At 51.4% G+C, this 20,468-nt stretch overlaps 1 protein-coding gene across 2 annotated transcripts in view; it reads right to left on the reverse strand.

Moving 5' to 3' along the window:
• Positions 1-1,163: 1,163 nt before the first annotated feature.
• The window catches only part of ACAN (aggrecan), a 70,861-nt gene continuing 51,556 nt past the window's right edge, over positions 1,164-20,468 (reverse strand). Inside the window, exons 12-20 of one of the 2 annotated variants that reach the window (XM_055277287.2) lie at positions 18,413-20,382; positions 16,723-18,352; positions 15,693-15,806; positions 7,672-7,785; positions 4,466-4,624; positions 3,921-4,003; positions 2,983-3,127; positions 1,984-2,166; positions 1,164-1,600 (exon numbers count right to left, since the gene is read on the reverse strand). In XM_055277287.2, coding sequence (XP_055133262.2) covers positions 1,524-1,600; positions 1,984-2,166; positions 2,983-3,127; positions 3,921-4,003; positions 4,466-4,624; positions 7,672-7,785; positions 15,693-15,806; positions 16,723-18,352; positions 18,413-20,382 — 4,475 coding nt within the window. In that variant the 3' untranslated portion in view covers positions 1,164-1,523. Of the gene's footprint in view, positions 1,601-1,983; positions 2,167-2,982; positions 3,128-3,920; positions 4,004-4,465; positions 4,625-7,671; positions 7,786-15,692; positions 15,807-16,722; positions 20,383-20,468 lie in introns of both variants that reach the window. The other variant, XM_063638570.1, reaches the window with a different exon arrangement.

The raw sequence follows: 20,468 nt of genomic DNA on the forward strand, positions 1-20,468 counted from the left end.
TGTGATCCACTGGCCTCGGCCTTCCAAAGTGTTGGGATTCCAGGCGTGAGCCACTGTGCCCGGTCTCTGTAGTGTACTTAAGGGCAGAATGCCCAGACCTTTTTGCTAGTAGCTGGCAAGCAGTTTACCTTGAAAATGTGTAAGCAAGATTCACTGTTCCCAGACTGTCTGCAGTTTGTTTTTTCCTTCCCTTCTTATAAATCCTGATTTTTGCCTCTGTTCTTGGAACTCAGTCTACCAACCCACCAGAGCAGTGTGATCATAAAGAACCAAAGCATGCTGGGTGACCAGATGTCTTGCTTGAGTTGTTCTTTGACAGTGCCCACTTGTAAATCCATATGGCACCCACTGACTGACACACGTCACACATGTGACAGGCACAGCCAGGTGCACACACGTACAGACATATCACACGTGCTTACATGCAGATCATCTACCACACACATTGGGACCCTAGGAAAAATAAAGCACACCAGATGTGACTGTCCTAGGCGCTCTGAACAGACCAGAGTCACAGAGTCGCACCAATTTGAGATCATTTGATCAAAACCTGTCTCCACTGCCACCATTCCTAAGAGCCCCTTTGGGAGACTCCGGGTCATGGTTGCCTTCTTCTTAAATTAAAAAAGGGAAAAGAAAAGAGATAGATCTCTTCCAATGTCTTTATTATTATTATAATATTATAATCTTCAGTTTTCAAAAATATAAATAGGTGCACGGAACCCTGGTGCCTGCACGGTCCCGGGGGTGGGGGTGGGGAGGGGAGAAGGTTGGGTGGCACCCCCCACTGGGCAGGAAGTGCCCCCAGCAGCCCTGCCGAGTTGCCACCTGCTAGGGTGGCAGACCCAGGTGAGAGAGAGGACACTACTGGAAGAGGGACTCTTGGAGGGAACCCAACTCCCAGGCAGCAGAGGTCCCTCTGATGGCTCTCCCCTGCCGGCTTACCCTCGGCAGGAGGCAGGAACCCACCCCTCTCCCCCAAGGCTTTTCTCTCATACAGATGGTGTAGCCCTCCTGGCTCCTTCTCATCCAATACATTCAGCTGCGGTTCCGAGTTCTTCATGCTCCCAGGCCTCTGCCCCTTCCAGCTCCTTTGGAGCCCTCCTCCCTCCTCCCTAGCTTTCCCTGGAGGTGAAATAACCAACGATTGCACTGCTCTTGGATAAAGTCAGGAAACAAAAATAATCTTCTTTATTTAACTTAACCCCTCCCCTTCTCCCCCTGTCCCTGCACTGGTCCCTGGAAAGGCACGATGGGAAATTGAAGAAATGTCTCTAAACTCAGTCCACGGGTTATAATAAGTTTGCTTTGCTTTGGCATTCGGCGGACAAATTAGATGCGGTTTTGCTGATTTGGAGGGGTGAGTGGGTGCATACACAATGTGGGATTTATTTTTTTTCCTTCTTTAATGGGATTCCTTATATGACAAAAATCGACAAGAAGAGGACACCATCTGGGTGGGATGCACGTCAGCCTGGCAGGCTCCTGGGCTCAGCGTCCTGGGTGCGTCCTGGAAGCTCTTCTCAGTGGGCCGTGCTGGGGCGGCTCCTCCGAGGGTGCCGTGAGCTCCGCTTCTGTAGTCTGCGTTTGTAGGTGGTGGCTAGGGCAAAAGGGAGATGGAAAGATATCAGTGGACCTGGAAAGAAAGTGGGGCGAGCCTAGGCTCTCCCCAGTCTACCCTCTCTCCCTGGTGGAAACCAGGACTCAGTGAGGCGCCTGAGGCTTTATCAGCTTTCCCGATTCTGATTTTTCTTGGACTTTCTGGCTTTTTCCTCCTTCATCCTCCAAGTGAGCCCTCTCCTGGGACAAGTACGTGACCCTTCTAGGGGCAGCGGTCAGCTATTTGTGACTGAGCCCCCTGACCTCCCCTCCCTTGCTCAACCCTGTGGATGGTGCAGGGTCCCCAGGAGAGGGGACGGGGGGAAGGGTGTGCTGGCAGAATCTAACCCTGTGCTCAGCGAGGGTGGCCGGGGTGATGCTCACGGTCTGTGCAGGTGATCCGAGGCTCCTCCCAGTGCCCGCTGGGCTGGCACCGGATGGTGGGCATGTGGCGCTGGACAAACCCCTCCATGCACTGGTACCGCACCAGAGAATTGATCTCATACCGGTCCTTCTTCTGCCCGAAGGTCCTGGCATGTTCCACCACAGGGGGCTCTCCGCACGCCACTGAGGGGCAAAAACCCTTTATAAAGGGGCTCATAGGGTCTCCTGGGATGACCTATGCTGGTTGTGACCCCAGGCACTATGGGGGACACAGCCTCAACACCTGACAGTGAGCCCTGGACGTTTTCATGCAGTGCTAAGAATCTGGAAGCTGCTGGCTCTAACATCCGGGTTCCTCAACAATTTGGAACAGCAGGAAGGGAATACAAACGGGGTGGTCTTTAAACGGATGAAGAGAAGATGAAAGGGAGGTAGAAAGGTGTGGAGGGCGAGAGCCAGGCAGACTCAGGCTTCTTGATGAAAACATCCAGTTCAGGGGAAAATGAGACTGAAAGGAGGCATGGGGGATGCAAGGTGGTGAGCAGGGGCAGTGGGGCGCATCCTACCAGCACCTCAATGTCCACAGACTGAAAGCCAAGGGATCGAGGCCTGACAACTGTGACTCTGTGATTGATGGCCTTGGGAATCCCAAAGACAGGGAGGCTCCCAACCTGGGGGCCCCTGTGGGTAACTCTGCTGCTGCTATCCAAGGGACTGTGTGGAGTGTGGAGTGGGGGTCCTGTCTTCTAGCCTGTGACCTTCCTGTGCTCGCTGTCCCTGCAAACGGTCCCTGGCAGCGAGCTTGCCCTTGCCATTGGCCCTGGGATGCTGGTGCTAGGAGGGACCCCCAGGTCAGCTCCAGTCTGCTTTTTGGACAGGTGAGGAGACACCAGCAGCCAGAAGACAAGGGACTCACCCCAGGCCACACAGCAAGAGCCTCACCGGTAGCTGGAGATCTTGATCCTATCCTCCCCGGACCCCTCCCAGGCGCCAGCTTACCTGTGCCCTTTTTACACGTGAAGGGGAGGTGGTAATTGCAAGGAACATCATTCCACTCGCCCTTCTCGTGCCAGATCATCACCACACAGTCCTCTCCAGCGGCAAAGAAGTTGTCAGGCTGGTTGGGGCGCCAGTTCTCAAATTGCTGTGGGTGGGAGTGGGGAAGGAGTAAGGAGAGGGCAGGACAGTGCGGGTTGGCCTGCTCCGACTGTCTTCCCCATGGAGCCTCCTCATCGTCGCCTTTCTCTTTTAGCCCCAACTTCAGGCTCATCTGATAGCAGCACAAAGGCTGCTGGGAGTCTGGTCAGGGCTGTTCTAGGGGCCATGGAACCCGGTGGCCCTCTAGGGAATCAGTCACACAGCCTGGCTCGGGTCCTTTGCAGGAGCTCAGAACCCCCAGGACTCACAGGCACTGTACATGAGCTGATTCCACTCCTCTTATCCAGAAGGGCCAACCAGGGCTGACCACATTGGGTAGGGATGGATGGTAGGAACACGGCTCTTAAGTCCAGCTTCTGCCCACCAAGAAGTCCTCCCAAAGCTTATCCTTCCAGTTGTGCTTCAGGACAAAGATAATCACTGGGTGCCCGTACCATTCACTTGGCATCTATGTTGCTTTCTGTCTCCTTGAGTAGACTCGAGTCCAATGTGGGCAAGAAACCTCTCTAAAGCTTCCGTATACTCATGGTGGTGGCTGTTATTCCTTCATTTCCTTCCTGGCTCCTTCCCTTGCCTCATGCCGTCATTAGCTCAATCTGTCCAGCCCCAGGCTGGGTTCCAGAGGCAGAGATGAAGGAGACAATCCCTGCCCTCAAGGACTCCCGGTCCAGCAGCTGGTAAGTGAGTGTCTGCATGGGGTGTGAATGCATCTCTCTCCAGGGGTCTTTATCCCACTCCCTGTCCTCTGGGCCACCAGCTGTGCCTAAAGCAGAACTCACCATGGGGTGTCCATCTGACCAGCGGAAGTCCCCTTCAATGGTCCTGTCGTTCAGGCCGATCCACTGGTAGTCTTGGGCATTGTCTGAGGAAAGGGTGAGGATGTCAGGCCTCACACTGGACACCCTGAGGGTATCTGAGAAACTTGAGCTCATGGAGGCAGAGGGGATGGAGGAGGGAAGGAGGTGGGTGGGCTCCTAGGAACAAGCCACCTGCTTCTCAGGTCCTCACAAGAGGCTCAGCACGTGCATGCTTGGAGTGCACTTTGGGCCACCTCTCCAAGCTGGCATGGACAGGTGACAGCCATAGCTTAGTCTTGGGCTGACTCTGGCTGGCAATGGGTCTGCCCTGGGTGCAGCCAGAGCTACTGGCCCCAAAGACCGCTGTCTTCTCTCTGGGAGCTCAGACTGCGGGAACACTGTTCCCCCTCCCCCAGGTCCCTGTCCTGCAGTCTCACGAGGCCCAAGTCTGCTGCCTTCTGAAAGGTGAGGCCCTTTGCCTACACCGCCACTCTTCTCTCAGGCTCCAGAGGCCCCATCGCACTCACTGTTGACAAACTCCTGCTCCTCGGGGGTGACAATGCTGCTCAGGTGTGACTGCTGCTCCCGACACCGGCGCTCAGCATCCACCCAGGTCTCGCGGTCCGGGAAGTGGCGGTAACAGTGGCCCTGGTACTTGTTCCAGCCCTCCTCACATACCTCCTGGTCTGCAACACAGGTCAGGGGCTTGAAGGGAGGGGCAGAGGCCACCAGGGGATGGCAGATGCTGCCAGTCTTATGGCATAGGTTCCTGCATTCACCCCACCTTCAATGCTGTGCCCTCAAGGGAAGGGAGAGGCACAGCTGGAGGGGTTCAGGTTGGAAACTGGTCTGGTCCCTGGGAGTCTCTGCACATGCTTCCACTCTGGAAAATGCCAGGGGCCCTTTCCTTCCCTGATGCCATGCCCTCCCCCCTCACCCTCTCCCAAGCTTTCCTCCTTTTGATGCCTGCTCTGGTGGGCCGGCAGAGGTCAGCAGCCCAGTTAAAAAGAGGTGGGAAGGTGGGTCTTGAGATTTAGGCAAAACATGGTTCTGGGGCTCTGAGGGGCTCCAGGGGAGAGGGAGTGGAGCTGTGGGAAAGTGTGTGGAGGCAGTGGGAGCGGGTAGCGCTGGGGCATGGAGCGGAGCTGGCAGCTTCCTTCCTGCAGAACCTCGGGTGGGAAGAGAGGAGCAGAAATAAGTCTGCTTGGGGTCCAGAGAAGACTCAGAGCTCTAAGGCTGTCGATCAGAGGTGGCTTTAGTTAAGCACACTGTGCCTGCCTCTTGCGGGGGTCAGATAGCCCACGGGGGGTCTGGGATCTAGGGGCCCTGGCTTTTTATTTTGGGGGTGAATGGGAAGAGGGGAGGAGCTTCTCTCCTCACAAACCTAAATTTGTAATGGGTTCTCAGTCTGGAGAAGGGGCTGGCTTGGAGTTCTTGGACAGCCTAGGGGACAAGCAGAGCCATGCTGAGCTGGCTCACTCAGCTTTGAGAGAGCTCATTCTTAGTGTCTCCTCCCAACCTCGCCTTCAGTGACATCATGTTGATAGCTTTAAACTGGCCTTGGTGGAAGCATTTACACCTCAGGAATTGGCAGATGCTACAATCAGGGCTCCTTTCTCCTCTATGAGAGCTGGTTGTTAAACATCTGCCAGCACAGTGTGTGAGAGAGTGAATTCCAAGGCCCCCCTTCTTCCTTCTTCCCCTGGGATCTCCCAGGTGGAGGGCCACAAACCCCTCAGGCTACATGGTGGTCTCCCTGATTGGGTGCCACCATAGTCTGGCTGTCCTGGAATGGAAGGACCAGTACCCGAGGGGAAGAAGTCTTAGGCTGAAGGGGTGGATGCTTGGCAAAGTGGGGGAGAGACAGTTGGGGACAGTGGAGGGAGAGCAGAACAGGGGGTCAGCAGCCTGAGAAGAAAGAGCAGAACTGTAGGAGCAGAGGCCTCTGGTGCCTCAGCTATGAATGCCTTCCCCAAGGGGAGAGTCTGCAGTCCGGAAAGAGGTGGAGAGGCTTCAGACTAGCTTAGCACTCTGAAGAGGCCAGAGATATCATCTTAGGGCTGACTTAGGGGGTCAGTTTTTGGCCCCTTCAGTGGCTAAGGGCTGAGCTGGGCAGGCAGAGCTGGAGGGTGCAGCTTCTCTGGGAGGTGGGTATGGGAGGGCAGGGTGGTGCAGGCTGAAGGTTCTTAGGAAACAGAAACAATTCCAGGGAGGCTGGAAGAGGTAGCAGGGACAGAGCCAAGGCAGGAGGCACCGTGGAGTGGTGAGGACTCAGGATTGGAATGGGAGAGGAGATGCAGCCCTGCTTAGCTAGGCCCCCAGGCCCAGGGCCGAGCTGGGTGGCTCTGTCACCATCTCTCTGCCTCATCAGGGTACAGAGCCCTGTGAGGGTCCTGCCTCCATTCCAGCAGAGCCCACTTTTCCAGTCTGGAACCAAACAGCTGTTGTCGGCATGGAAGTCCCAGACTCTTCTACCCTGTGGCAAATGTTGTAGTATCCTGGGGAGAAAATCCTTGTAGTCTCTGCTTCCACCCCAGCCAAGACCCCACATACCAATTTCTTGGGGTCTTGGGGTGAGGATGGAGGGTGGGAGGCTGCAAAGGAGTAGGAGTATCCAGGCCTTTTTTTTCCCCAAAAGCCTTAAGTTCCTCTACCAGTCTGTAACCTTGGCAGTGCCTCAAAGGAATATGAAACCCAAAACTACCTCCCCACACTGCTTAGGACCAAAGGGAGACTTCCCAGGAGTTTCAGCTGCTTTCTGGAAGTTTCTGGGTATCCAACTTGAGAGTTCATTGAAAAGGATTTTAAGCCCCTACACACTTCCAGTTTTGTCTGGGCCATTGAGACAAGCACCCAAAGGTCTCGTCTCCCCTTTTCTGAGCTGGGTAACCCCTGAGACCCAGGAGGCTGGTGGGGAGACTAGGAAGCACCAAAGGTGAGAGAGCTGAGGGTTCAGTCTGTCCCTGGGAGGGTTCCTGGTGCACAGCTTCTTTTGGTAGAAGTGGTGCAGAAATGGAGAGGTTGGCAAAGCCCAAGAGAGGTAACTCAGCTCCTTCCCCTTGTAACACAGTTCTGTTCTCTCTGGCCACCCTTTGCCTTGCACAAGGGAGGGAGAAAGGAAGCATAGGCTGGCATGGCATTGTCATGGCAGCTGTCACAATAGTGATGAGAAGAAGGTGACATGCAGCAGTCCTTGCTCATGCATGACTTGAGCATGCCGGTGACATGGGAGATCTCAGGCAGACCAACCACAGCTCTTGCCCCAGGAGAAGAGAAAGGCAGCTTGGCCAATGTGGCACAGTGCCTCCCAGGGCCATGAAGGAACCACAAAGGTCCCATGCCCATGACCACACTGAGAAGATCCGTGGCTGTCATCTGGAATGAGAACCAATTACTCCCACCCCATAGCTTCCTTCAAGACAAGTGTTCAGAATCAGCCCTGTCCTCTTAGTCTGAACCATACACCAACCTCAGTGGTGGCATCAGTAGGTCTGGAAGCCCTGGAGAAAGTCAGATCAGCCAGTGCTCCAGAAAAGGGTTTTCAAGGAGGAGAGCAAGAAAAAGAGTGGGAATCAGTGGGGCAGACTTTTCAGTTGTGGCCCCTGAAATGGCTCTCCAGATGGACCTTGGGGGACCCAGCCAGGGCCTGGAGCCTGTTGTTAGGAGGGAAAGATGAGGGAGGAGGAGGGGGTGCAGCAGTTAGTAACATTAGCTGAAGCCGAGACGGCCGTACCAATCTCACACAGGTCCCCTCCGTAGCTGGGAAGGCATAAGCATGTGAAAGAGTCGATGGCATCCACGCAGGTGGCTCCATTCAGACAAGGGCTTGAGAGGCACTCATCAATGTCTGCAAGAAACCAAGGGCCGCCATTAGGACTCCTGCCGGCAACTCCAGCCTCACAAGCACTGTGGCCTCCTTTTGAGTGGCCAGTCCTGCTGCTCTCCAGACCCCTGGGAGGGAACTGGCTGGTTTTCCTGAGAACTGTTGCTGCTGCTGCTGCTGCTGCTGCCATCTTGGAGTGCTGAAGCAAAGATCCAGACAAGGGTTTCCTTGGGCGTGTGTGATTCTTGATTGGTAAACTTGGAGCATTGGAGCCAGATTTCCCAGTGGTTTGAAGAGATCTGATATGTCTAAAGCCAAATGCCTTTTGTGACAGTGAACATAGAGTTTCTCCAAGATGCCTTCTCTTGTGACTATTTTGAGAGACCATGGATTCTGAAGTGGTTATGAACATGGCGGTGAGCAAGGAAACTGAAGTCAAGTTCTTGAAGCTTGGTTAGAGGTCTTTCTTTTCCTGGCTTCGTTTGTAGTTATGACCCAGAGAAAGAGGGCAAGGCTGTGTGGGCCTAGAATGAATGACCTCAAAATGGTCTGAAGAGTGTAGATCCATATGAAAATGGCAGCATGGGATGTTCGCGTGAGACCCATCAGACTTCTTGGGCTGCAGACATCTTTGTCTTCAGTAGATATGATTTTAGAATATCTTATAAAAATGAAGCCTGAATCTTTCTCTCGGGAGAGGGATGGAAACTCTGTCCAACATCTCCCCATATAATCTCCTTTCAGCTTCAGGCCCCAGAAGGTGGCTATCTCCAGGGAGACACAATTTCTAGTGGGACTCCATCCTGGCCAGTGGGAGTCAAGCATTCAGAGCTACAGAGGTGGTTACCAAGTGGCCGCACAACAGCACTGGCACCAGTCTGGGATACAGGCACATCCCCATCCTCTGCCTCTTTTCAGATAGGCTCTTCTTCTCTTCTGTTCTTCTGGTCCTGAGATATCCTTTCTGATCAAACTTCTCTGTGGTACTTGAATTGGTAAGTCATTGGCCACTGCCTCAAATTTTCATGAATTAGCCAAGGTGAGAACTAAATCTCCTAATCTGGTCTTTCTGCATCTTGCTGAGAAACCAGAAGACCTGGGGGTTCTCTTCTGCTTTTATTTGTGTTTGTACTTCAAAGGTTCCTGCCGTTTTATCCCCCCACTTGATTTCCTCCCCTGGGAACATGACAAATGGTATTATGAAGCTCCTCTTGCCAGGAGATCAGTAAAATTCTGCAATGAGTGGGTTCCACTGGCTATGGGGCACCATGACATTGGTTTGAAGATACTGAGCCTCAGTATGTGCAGCTGTGTTCACACAACCTTCCAGATCCAACGACATGTCTGTGGGTGGGCTCTGCAGGACAGCGAAGCCCTGTGGTGGGAATAGGATCTCAGAGTCCTAAACATGTGCCAAGACTTAGTTCTTGCTTCCCATAAGAGCAGACCAGACCTTAAAGTCAACCTTCTGATGAGATGGTAAAAGCGGTTTCCTCTGAGTCCTTATGCTGGTGCATAGTAGACATCTTCTAGGCCAGAGGCGGATTTGTGCAACAGGTGGCCTGAAAATCCCCAGCTCTCAGGCATCTTGCTCATCCCATGAAGCCCCTAATCTCCAGTGGTTGGGCATCTCTTTCTTCCCATGAAGTCTTTAACTTCATCTCAGGGAGTGCACACCATAGACTAGAACCAACAGTTCCAAGTTGGAACTGTTTCAAGCAAACCCAAAATGCATGGAGGAACAGACTGAAATCCCAGCATGCACTTGGGTTCCCAGCATGCCCCAGGATTCCCAGCAGCAGCAGTAGCAGCAATAGGTCAGGCCAGTCGGCAGGGCGGAAGCTGGGGGCGGCTCTCCTGCATGTTCTCTTTTGTCCATTAGCGTCATTATGGGAGATGGGAAGCACTGGGCAAGGGGAATTAAGCAAATGTAGGTGCTAAAGCAGTTGTACAGAGCAGGGAACGGGAGTGGCCTCTGGGGAGAAGAGTAAAACATCAACCCTGGGGCCTCTGGCTGCCCATGGGAGAAAGGGCAGGAAAGGAAAGACGCTCCAGTGGAGGTCAGGCTGGGGGGCATCCAGTTGTCCCAGAGGCTGATCGCACAAAACCTGCTCCCAGGCTGCCCAAGTCAGGGTGAGGGGTAGCATTGCTTTCTTTCTGTGTTTGACCAGGGCACAAAATCTGAGAAGGCTGTGGGGACTGAAGGAACAAATTCCGGAGCTCAGAAATTTTTTTTCATGGCCCTGGATTTACAGATGAGGAGGGAAAGAAGGTCCACAATCCTGAAAATCAGAAAACCTGTGTTTGCAGTCAGGGTAGTTTGGAGAGGCTGAGTCAGCATCTTCAGCAGTGGGCAGAAGGCCAGCTGACCGGTGTGGGGCTTTCTTATTAGCTATTTTGGCCTGTGGTGCCTCATCTCCTCTTGCTCTGGCTGTAAGAGCCATGCTGGCCCTGCATGGCCCACCTCTTTCTGAGAAGGGCAATTAGGACATCTCATGCCTTCTGGAACTGATAGAGGAGTTGGGCTGGGCCCTCCTGTGAATGCAGAGTGATGGATCCTGGATAAGGAGCTTGCAAGTGGAGGGAGGGAAGGGCTTTGGGCAATGGGCAGGCTTCATAGAGAAAGAGAGGAAAAGGAGGAAACCAATAACTATCAAGAAGCTCCTGTGAGCCAAGTGCTGACTCACACACATTCTCCATCATTATCCTTCCAGTGGCCAGGTGGCAAGACATCACTATGCCATTTACAGGTGAGAAAACATGTGAATTCTTTAACATGTTTGAGATGTAAAAACAAAACAGAAAAGAAAGAAAGAACAAAAAGAAAACAAGTGAGGTGACTTGCCCAACCTGGGTGTTGGGGAGACAGAGTGGAAGAGATGGAGGAGTCAGGAAATGAGACTGGAAGTTGGCTTCTGCCCCACATGGAGGGAGAGAGACACCGGAGTCCTGGACTGTCAGCACCTCCTTACCATTGCTGCTACAGCCACCCAGGGCTCACTCATCATCACTGAGCAGGGACTCTGGGGAGCATCAGGATTCTCAGGGTCCTCTTCTCACTGCTATAACCAAAAGGGCTGGTTTGTTCCTGAACAAGGCCCTCCAGCAATATCTCTAACTTGGGAGAGAAAATAACTGAGAGCCCCTGATAAAGGCCAGGGGAGTAGAGATAGTTGCAAAGCATCACGTGGTTGTCTGAACTGGAGACCTCAGGCCTCTACCTTGAAAAGATCTTGTCCAGCTTTTGCCTAGGTCAGAGCCCAGGACCTCCAAGTGAGTGAGAGTTTATTTGCTCATAAAAAATGCTGAATGAAGAGCGATGCAGGTGCTAAAACTCAAATGATACTGAACTAAAAGGGTTGCCACTCATAAAGAATAAAGACTACAATATGAATAGAACTCCTCAAGTTGTTCAGTGCACACTTGTGCAGCTGTATGTGGTGACTCTGGACATAACTTTCCTGGGCAAGGATGGGGGAAACCTCTTAAGAAATACAGATATGGCCGGGCGCGGTGGCTCACGCTTGTAATCCCAGCACTTTGGGAGGCCGAGGCGGGTGGATCACGAGGTCAGGAGATCGAGACCACGGTGAAACTCCGTCTCTACTAAAAATACAAAAAAATTAGCTGGGCATGGTGGCGGGCACCTGTAGTCCCAGCTACTCGGAGAGGCTGAGGCAGGAGAATGGCGTGAACCCGGGAGGTGGAGCTTGCAGTGAGCTGAGATTGAGCCACTGCACTCCAGCCTGGGCGACAGAGTGAGACTCCGTCTCAAAAAAAAAAAAAAAAAAAAAAAAGAAATACAGATAAAATTTCTCAATTCAATGGGTGCTCTGCATGTTGCAAAGACCTGGGATCAATGAAGATGAACAGACCTGAGTAGATACACTGACCTTCTGGTTGTCTCTTACACAAGTGAGAGAAGGATTATTAAAGCATATTTACCAGCCCTAATTTGCTTTTAAGATAAAATAATTAAATTAAAAAGTATACGCCAGGCACGGTGGCTCACACTTGTAATCCCAGCACTTTGGGAGGCCGAGGCGGGTGGGTCAGAAGGTCAGGAGTTCAAGACCAGCCTGGCCAACATAGTGAAACCCTGTCTACTAAATATACAAAAAATTAGGCAGGCATGGTGGTGGGTGCCTGTAATCCCAGCTACTCTGGAGGCTGAGGCAGGAGAATCGCTTGAACCCAGGAGGTGGAGCTTGCAGTGAGGGGAGATCGTGCCACTGCACTCCAGCCTGGGTGACAGTGTGAGACTCCATCTTTAAAAAAAAAAAAGATTATAACGTGTGCTATCATTATTTGTACTATTTCAAATCTTTTGTATTTTAAAAGTTGATCTTGAATATAACTTAAATATCTTGCTTTTTTTTTTTTTTTTTTTTGAGACAGGGTCTCACTCTGTCACCCAGGCTGGAGTGCAGTGGCACGACCATGGCTCACTGCAGTCTCAACTTCCTGGGCTTAAGTGATCCTCCCACCTTAGCTTCCCAAGTAGCTGGGACCAAAGGCATGTGCCACCATGCCCAGCTAATTAAAAAATATATATATTTTTTGTAGCGATGGGATCCCACTGTGTTGCCCAGGCTGGTTTTGAACTCCTGGGCTCAAGGGATCCTCCTGCCTCAGCCTCCCAAAGTTCTGGGATTACAGGTGTGCACCACTGTGCCCAAAAATATCCTGCTTCTTAAATCAATTAGTTGCCTGTTAAAATCTGCTCAGGAACTTTTTGGTTAAGTCAAGAAGGCATACTTTGTATTTTCACTTGCAACCCTATATTTTCATTTGCTTTGAAAACATTTCTTTCCCAAGGATAGAGGTTTCACTGAAATTCAAACATCTCTCCTAGAGGAAGAGAGAGTGGAAGGTCATAGATCAGAGCTTCAAACCTAGAAAGTGAAAAAAAGCAGTAAGATAGAAAGGAAACTGATTAAGTTTAAGGTCATGCCCTCCTAACAGAGGAGATAAGAGAAGTCTACATAGCACCAGTGATGACTGGAAATTGGATGTGAGATCTGGTTAGAACAGTATTTTTCATCCTTGGCTGGCGTATTAGAATTACTGGAGTAGTTTTTAAAAATATTCTTATTTAAAGATTTTTTAAAAATACCAATGCTGAAGCTCCTCTTTAGACCAATTGAATCAGACTATCTCAGAGTGGGGCCCAGGCATGATGCTTTTTAAAAGCACTCCAGGTGATTCTAAGCTGTAGCCAGGATAGAAACCTTAGAGTCTGAGCCTAATTCCCATGGGTGCCGTCAGTAATGGAAGTGGGGAAAGATGCTGCTGCTTTTGAAGCGGGTCAGAATAGAATAGTCTTGCTTTTAATTGCTAAATAATCTGAGTATTCATTAAACAGATCTTGACTTTTTTTTTTTTTTTTTTAATAGAGATTGGGTTTCACTATTTTGCCCAGGCTGGTCTCGAACTCCTGAGCTCAAGTGATCCGCCCACTTTAGCCTTCCAAAGGGCTCAGATTACAGGTGTGAGCCACCACGCCCAACCTAGATCTTAATTTTGAAGTCAAAATTAAGACAGGGTTTCACCATATTGATCAGGCTGGTTTCGAACTCCTGAACTCAGGCAATCCATCTGCCTTGGCCTCCCAAAGTGCTGGGATTACAGGTATGAGCCACTGCACCTGGCCGATCCGTAGTCTTTTTAACAACCTGTAGTTCCTGGTTCTGGTGCAAGACAATGGTGGGTCACCCATGGAGACTGGCCACTATCTGCAGTCCTTCTGGAAGCACTTGAACCTTGAGCTAAGTTGAACAAGAGTGACCTGGGACCCCAAGGTACAGTCATGAGAAAAGAGACCTAGGTTTTGTGCTGGGCTGATCCCCACCACTCACTTTTGGAGATGCTAAAGCTTCTCTTAGCCAGTAGAGTGGGAGATGGGGAAAGGGAAGCAATTTTTCTTAAATGCCTCTTCTGACCAGATGCTGTACATGGGTAATCTTCACCCTCACAGCAGCGGTTCTCAGCCCTGGCTGCACATTGGAGTCACCTGGGGGTTTTAAAAACCTCAATGCCAAGGCCACAGAACCACTTCAATCACAATCTGTTGGGGTAGATCTCAGGCATATTTTTTCAAAGCTGAGAACCATTACCGTCGATCCCTGTTTACAAATGAGGAAAATGAAGGCTGGGCTGCAAGTCTTGAATCTGACCACCTCGGATTCCCAGCTCCTTCCCTCTCTGGCTCCCCTGAAGTCCAGCTTCAGTTTTTTGAGACTGGCAACTGGTTGTTACGTTCAAGAGGGAGTTTCTTATTTAGCTGAGTGTGTTAAACACGTGAATTAAGGTCTTGAATCTTGATTCAATCCACTTACTCAGTATAGTTAGGCAAATTACTTAACTCCTCTGTGTTCCCGTCTCAAATGGGAGTGGTTACCAAGCTGCTTACAGAACTGTCTGGGGAGAAATCGTGGGAACAAAAGCCCTTTGGAAATATACATGATCACAGAAAGGCTGTCCTTACAGCAGAATAGTTACAGCCCACTGACACTTCTATTAACTTCAGGGCTGCCAAGAACACGAGCCTTGCTTTGACTTCTGATGCTAGTGTCAGATTTTTGCCTCAAGTATCAGGTTGAGAAGGATTTCCCAAGAGTGGAGTCACCCATCAGGGGTGAGTGATGGTGGGGTGCAGCTACAGTCCGTGGGGTCACTATGGCCCAGTGGAAATGCTGTCCCCTTCTGCAGTAAGCCCGGAACCTTCCCAGGATAGCCCACCCTCTCTGTCCTTGCAGCCCACATGTTGGGGAAAGAGTGAATGAATATCTACCCTAATGCCTGTTTATATATACATATATAGTTACTGCATATGTACCATGTATACAGCATGTTTATATTATATGATATCTAATAATATATAATGATGTATTAATTTGCATGTATATTAATATATATAGACACAGGATTCTTCTCTGTGTTTGATGTAAAGGCTATCGAAGGATAATTGCCCGACATGAGGTTTACCTGGAAGTGATTGTTTTTTCTCCAGGATTCATTTTTTCATTTTTGCACATGTCCTAGGAGTGACCCCTTTTATGAAAGACCCTAGGTCTCTGATTCTTGACTTAGGAGGGAGACTGGGGATAAGGGCACTGGGGTAGTGGGAGAACTAATGAAAGAATATGAGCTTGGTGGTAACTGGGCATTTCTTTCCTCAAGGTGATGATGTTGATAAGATGAGATGAGATGTCCTCATGACCACCGGCCTCCCGTGTGTCCGCAGAACAACAGGTAGATTCTAACCATCTCCTTCTGGGGTCCACCTCAGATCAGAGGGTCCCCAGGCTCTCCACCCATCCCACAGGCTGCTTCACCCATACCTAAGGACAAACAGGCTCATGGTGGGTGCCTGGGCAGGACGCGCTGCTGGGTTACAGCTGCCCTACAGCCACGAATCCCTGTGCTGGGTGATTACCGCTGTTTGTCATTTCCTTCAGGGCAAGAAGGGGACCCAAACCCCACGCAGACCCAAGCATGGAGGCAACTTGGTGGGGTTCACTCTGCACGATACAAGACGGCCCCACTCAGAGACTCCTCACCAGGAGCAGAGAGGTGTGGCCGCTGTATTTAATACTCACCCCATGCTCAATATTTCTTTGAAGTCTCATCTCCAAAATTCAAGCACATTTTTCATTCTACTCCTACAATAGTCATTGGCTTGATATAAAAATACTTACCAACTTAATTACTTGACTCTTTTCTCCTAAACCTAGACATTCGAGAAAGATAAGCCATGTCTGTCCTGTGGCTTCTGCCCCTGACATGTCATCATGCAGCTCCTTCCCAGCCTGAGAAGCCTCAGCCTCAGTGGACCTTGGTTGCCTCCTCCCGCCTGGGGACCCTTTGGGGGATGAAGGAGTCTGTCCAGCGCCTCTGCTCTCACTCTCCACGGCCAATGAGGGCCTTACCTATGTTACAGTGCTCGCCAGTGTAGCCAGGGGGGCACAGGCATATGACGTGTCCCTCTGTCTCCTTGCAGGTCCCAGCGCCACAGGGCTCCTCTGCACAGGACCTGGCGGGGGCTGCAACCCCCAGGGGAGAGGTTGAGCATCAAGAACACAGTCACATGGCCTCCAAGACCTCAAAGTTGGGGCATGAGGTCCCTGAAGTCCACAAGGCTGGCTTTGGGTCAGCACTTTTCTGAGGCCTCTGTCCCTCCTGGGCACCTGGCCCACAGCATCGGGGGGAGCTCTCTAGCTGTGAAAGCTCTCTCAGCACAAAAGAAGGTACAAGGGACCCCAGAGCAAAAAACAAAGGAAAATCAGCTACCAGAGCCCACTGCCTGGCACTTGGAGTTATGTCGCGGTGAGACAATCATGATAGTACAGGAGCCCCTTCGTACAGGGATGGGGTTGGGGATGCAGAATCTAAAGCCAGATAACCAAATGACACTTCATAGTTCCTTAAATTGTGCAGGTTTTAACCCTGCACAAAATAAATATTCAGACATAAACACCATCAGCAGATTTACTCTCTCATCTCACACTCACTCCAGGGCAGGGCGAGTGAGCAGAATTTCTAGCACTATCTAAACAGTCATCCTTCTCTCCCTATGCCAAGTACAGATAGTTGAATTCACATGTAAAAACTCATGGACTGCAACTCTGCTGTAATGATAACATTGCTAATCTTTATAAGTGTGCACTGTATGCACGGTGTGATGCTGAGTGCTTGCTTTATCTATGTATGTTTATATTCTGTTTAATCTTCCCTGGTATAGTATTATCCTACTCTTATGTTACAGATGAGGCTGAGAGAGGTGAAGACTATTGCCTTGCACACCTAACCTATCGTGGAGCTATTCTTGGAACCTTAAAGCTACGCGGCCTCCTTCTGTGCTACTTGGCACAGGGAGAGAAGGATGACTGTTTAGATAGTGCTAGAAGCTACAGTCTGAACTACCCAAGCACATTTAAAGGGGGAAAAAAATCACAATACCTGCAGCAGTTGATTCTGATTCACGTTTCCATTCTGGAGAAGCTGGGATGGAAGCATCTGTTGGGGAGGTGGCTGTTTCGACTGTGTGAGTCTCTTCTCCTGAGTACAGGAGGCTTGAGGACTCAATTTCTAGATGCGCCTCTGCAGGGCGCTGGGTCTGCTGAGTCCACTCAGACTCTGGGATGCTGGTGCTGATGACAACGCCCAGCCCCGAGGTGTGACCAGACAGGTCTCTGCTGATTTCAGTCCTGTCTCCAGAAGCCATGGGAGTGGCTGAAGGCAAGCCTGGTGCCTCTGTCCCCACATCATTGGTGGTGGTGGATTCTCCACTCACTTCTGGGGCAGCTGACGCCTCGCCTTCTTGAAATGTCAAAGTGCTGCCGCTCACTCCTAGGCCAGAGGATCTCTTGAGGTCAGCTTCGTGGAATGCAGAGGTGGTTTCACTCAGATCAGGGGACCCAGAATCTTCTCTGCTGGCCTCAGGGGCAGCAGATGCCCCAACCCCAGCCTCAGGATAGGCGGACGTCTCACTGCTAGATTCTGGGACTGATGATACTTCTACTCCAGACCCAGGGAGCACGGGGGTAGCTCCACTAATGTCCCCAGCTGCAGAGACTTCTCCACTGGACTCAAAAAGCTGGGGTGTGTGTGTCACAGGAGGCCTTTGGCCAAGTTCCTGAGAAACAGTTGGTTCAGTAACACCCTCCACGAACTCAGAAGTGATTAAAGTAACTTCTGGAAGTCCCGAGGCCTCTCCACTGGTGCCCATGGCTACAGAGGATTCTCCACTTACATTGGTGGTGCTGGCAAAATCCCCACTAAAATATGGAGTACTTGGTGGCTCTCCGCTGGGCTCTACCAGCCCGGACTGCAACCCACTTAGGTCCAGAAATCCAGAATGGTCCCCAGACATGTCTGGTGCTCCAGAATGAGCACCACTGAGTTCTAAAATGCCAGAAGGTCCTTCTCCTGCCTCTTGGGCTGTTGGAGCCTGGGTTACAGATTCCACCAAAGTTCTGTCTACAAGAGAGACAGTGGCAAAACCAGATGGAAGTCCACTGCCATAATATGCTCCCGAGGGCAGGCTGCTCCCAATCTCAGCTCCGGAGGATTCTCCACTGACCTCAGCTATGCCACTTGGTAGGCCACTGAATTCTGGAGTCTGGGATGTAAACCCACTGGAATCGACTGTTCCAGAAAACTGCCCACTGACATCCACCATCCCAGATTTGCCTGACAGATCTGCCTCTCCGGAAGGGAGGCCACTGAGTTCCACAGACCCTAAGCCTTCTTCTTCTTTAAATGTAGTAGGGGTCACTTCAACCAAACTGGTGTCCACAAATGTAATGCCAGAAGATTCACTGCTGCCACTTGTGGCACCAGAAACCAGGTCAGGGACTCCTGATGTTGCTCCACTGAACCCTGGTAAACCTGAAGGCAGCCCGCTGAGATCAGGGACCCCAGATGTTTCTCCACTCAGATCGGTTATGCCAAAGGGTTGACTACTGCCATAAAGAACTCCAGATGCTTCTCCACTAACACCTGGTTGTCCAGAGGACAGCCCGCTAGGCTCAGTCACTCCAGATGTTTCCCCACTAGTGTCAGGAAACCCTGATGGCTGCCCACTAACCTCAAAAATCCCAGATGTTCCCCCACTGATGTCAGGAAACCCTGATGGCTGTCCAGTGACACCAAAGAGTCCAGGTGTTTCCCCACTGACATCAGGAGACCCAGATGCTTGGCCACTGAGTTCAGTTCCTGAAGGGAGTCCACTAGCTCCCCCACTAATGTCCAGCTCACTGGAGGGAAGCCCAGATATTTCTCCTGCACCACTGATGCCAATGGTTCCCCTCCCTTCCAGTTCACTTGCAGTGGAGGCTGTGACCACTTCCACCAATGTAGAATCCACTAGGGAAACAGTTGGGAATCCAGATGGAAGTCCACTAAAGTCAGGCAGGCCAGAGGGTGGGCCACTTCCAAAGTCCACCCCAGAATACTCGCCACTAAATCCAGAGGGAAGACCACTTGTTTCTGGAGCTTGCCCACTTCCTAGAGTTACAGAAGGTAGTTTGCCCAAGTCCAAGTCTCCAGAAGCTGAACCCACCAAGTCTTCTTTTCCAGAAGGCAACCCACTGAGGTCCTCAGCTCCAGAAGCTAAAGTCTCTAGACCCTCCCTTCCAGAAGGAAGTCCACTGAGGTCGGTCCCTACTTCAGAAGCAGAGGTCTCTAGACCTTCTCCTCCAGAAGGAAGCCCACTGAGGTCCCCGACTCCAGAGGCAGAAATCTCTAGAACTTCTCCTCCAGAAGGAAGCCCACTGATGTCCCCTACTCCAGAGGCAGAAATCTCTAGAACTTCTTCTCCAGAAGGGAGCTTGCTGAGGTCCTCTACTCCAGAAGCAGAGGTCTCTAGACCTTCTCCTGAAGGAAGTTCACTGACATCCTCTATTCCAGAGGCAGTAGTCTCTACAACTTCTCCAGAAGGAAGCCCGCTGATGTCCTCTACTCCAGAGGCAGAAGTCTCTAGAACTTCTCCTCCAGAAGGAAGTCCACTGAGGTCCCCTAATGCAGAGGTAGAAGTCTCTAGAACTTCTCCAGAAGGAAGTCCACTGAGATCTCCTACTCCAGAAGTAGAAGTCTCTAGAACTTCTCCAGAAGGAAGTCCACTGAGGTCTCCTACTCCAGAGGCAGTAGTCTCTAGAACTTCTCCAGAAGGAAGTCCGCTGATGTCCTCTACCCCAGAGGCAGTAGTCTCTAGAACTTCTCCAGAAGGAAGTCCACTGATGTCCTCTACTCCAGAGGCAGTAGTCTCTAGAACTTCTCCAGAAGGAAGCCCACTGATGTCCTCTACTCCAGAGGCAGTAGTCTCTAGAACTTCTCCAGAAGGAGGCCCGCTGATGTCCTCTACTCCAGAGGCAGTAGTCTCTAGAACTTCTCCAGAAGGAAGTCCGCTGAGGTCTCCTACTCCAGAGGTAGAAGTCTCTAGAACTTCTCCAGAAGGAAGCCCACTGAGGTCTCCTACTCCAGAGGTAGAAGTCTCTAGAACTTCTCCAGAAGGAAGTCCACTGAGATCCCCGACTCCAGAGGCAGAGCCCTCTAGGATCTCAGCTCCAGAGGGCAGTTCACCAACCGTAGGAGTGCTGGACCACTCAATTCTCTCTTCATCCCCTGAGGCTAGTCCACTTTCCACAGGCAGGCCTGAGCCCAATGTGGAAGTAAGACCGCTGGAGTCAAGGTCTCCAGAGGGCAGTCCACTTGCCCTGTCCCCTGACAGCAGCCCACTGAAGTCAAGGTGTCCTGAAACATCTCCACTGCCTGTGAAGTCACCACTGACGTCAGGGGCCCCAGATTCCTCCCCAGAGCTGGGCAGCTCAGTCCAGCTGGGCACCGGGGGTGAAGGTGTATAGGGCTCTTCTGAGGCTGATGGTTCCTCTGAGGGGGACGGCTCCTTGGAGGGGAATGGCTCCTCTGAGGGGAACAGCTCCACTGAGGGGAATGGCCTCACTGAGGGGAATGGTTCCTCTGAGGGGGATGGCTCCTCTGAGGGGAATGGCGCCTCTGAGGGGGATGGTTCCTCTGAGGCAGAGGGCACTTCAGTTGCAGAAGGGCCTTCTGTGCTTTCCTCTGTTGCTGCGCCAGTGGGAGGCCAAGTAGGAAGGATCCCTGTAGAAAAGAAGGAAGAAAGATGAGGTGTGGGTTTATTAACTCTGCCCCATTTTAGGCTCATACGTAGAATCTAAACTCCATTC

Source organism: Symphalangus syndactylus, chromosome 5 (assembly GCF_028878055.3).
Source record: "Symphalangus syndactylus isolate Jambi chromosome 5, NHGRI_mSymSyn1-v2.1_pri, whole genome shotgun sequence".
In the NCBI taxonomy this organism is placed as follows: domain Eukaryota; kingdom Metazoa; phylum Chordata; class Mammalia; order Primates; family Hylobatidae; genus Symphalangus; species Symphalangus syndactylus.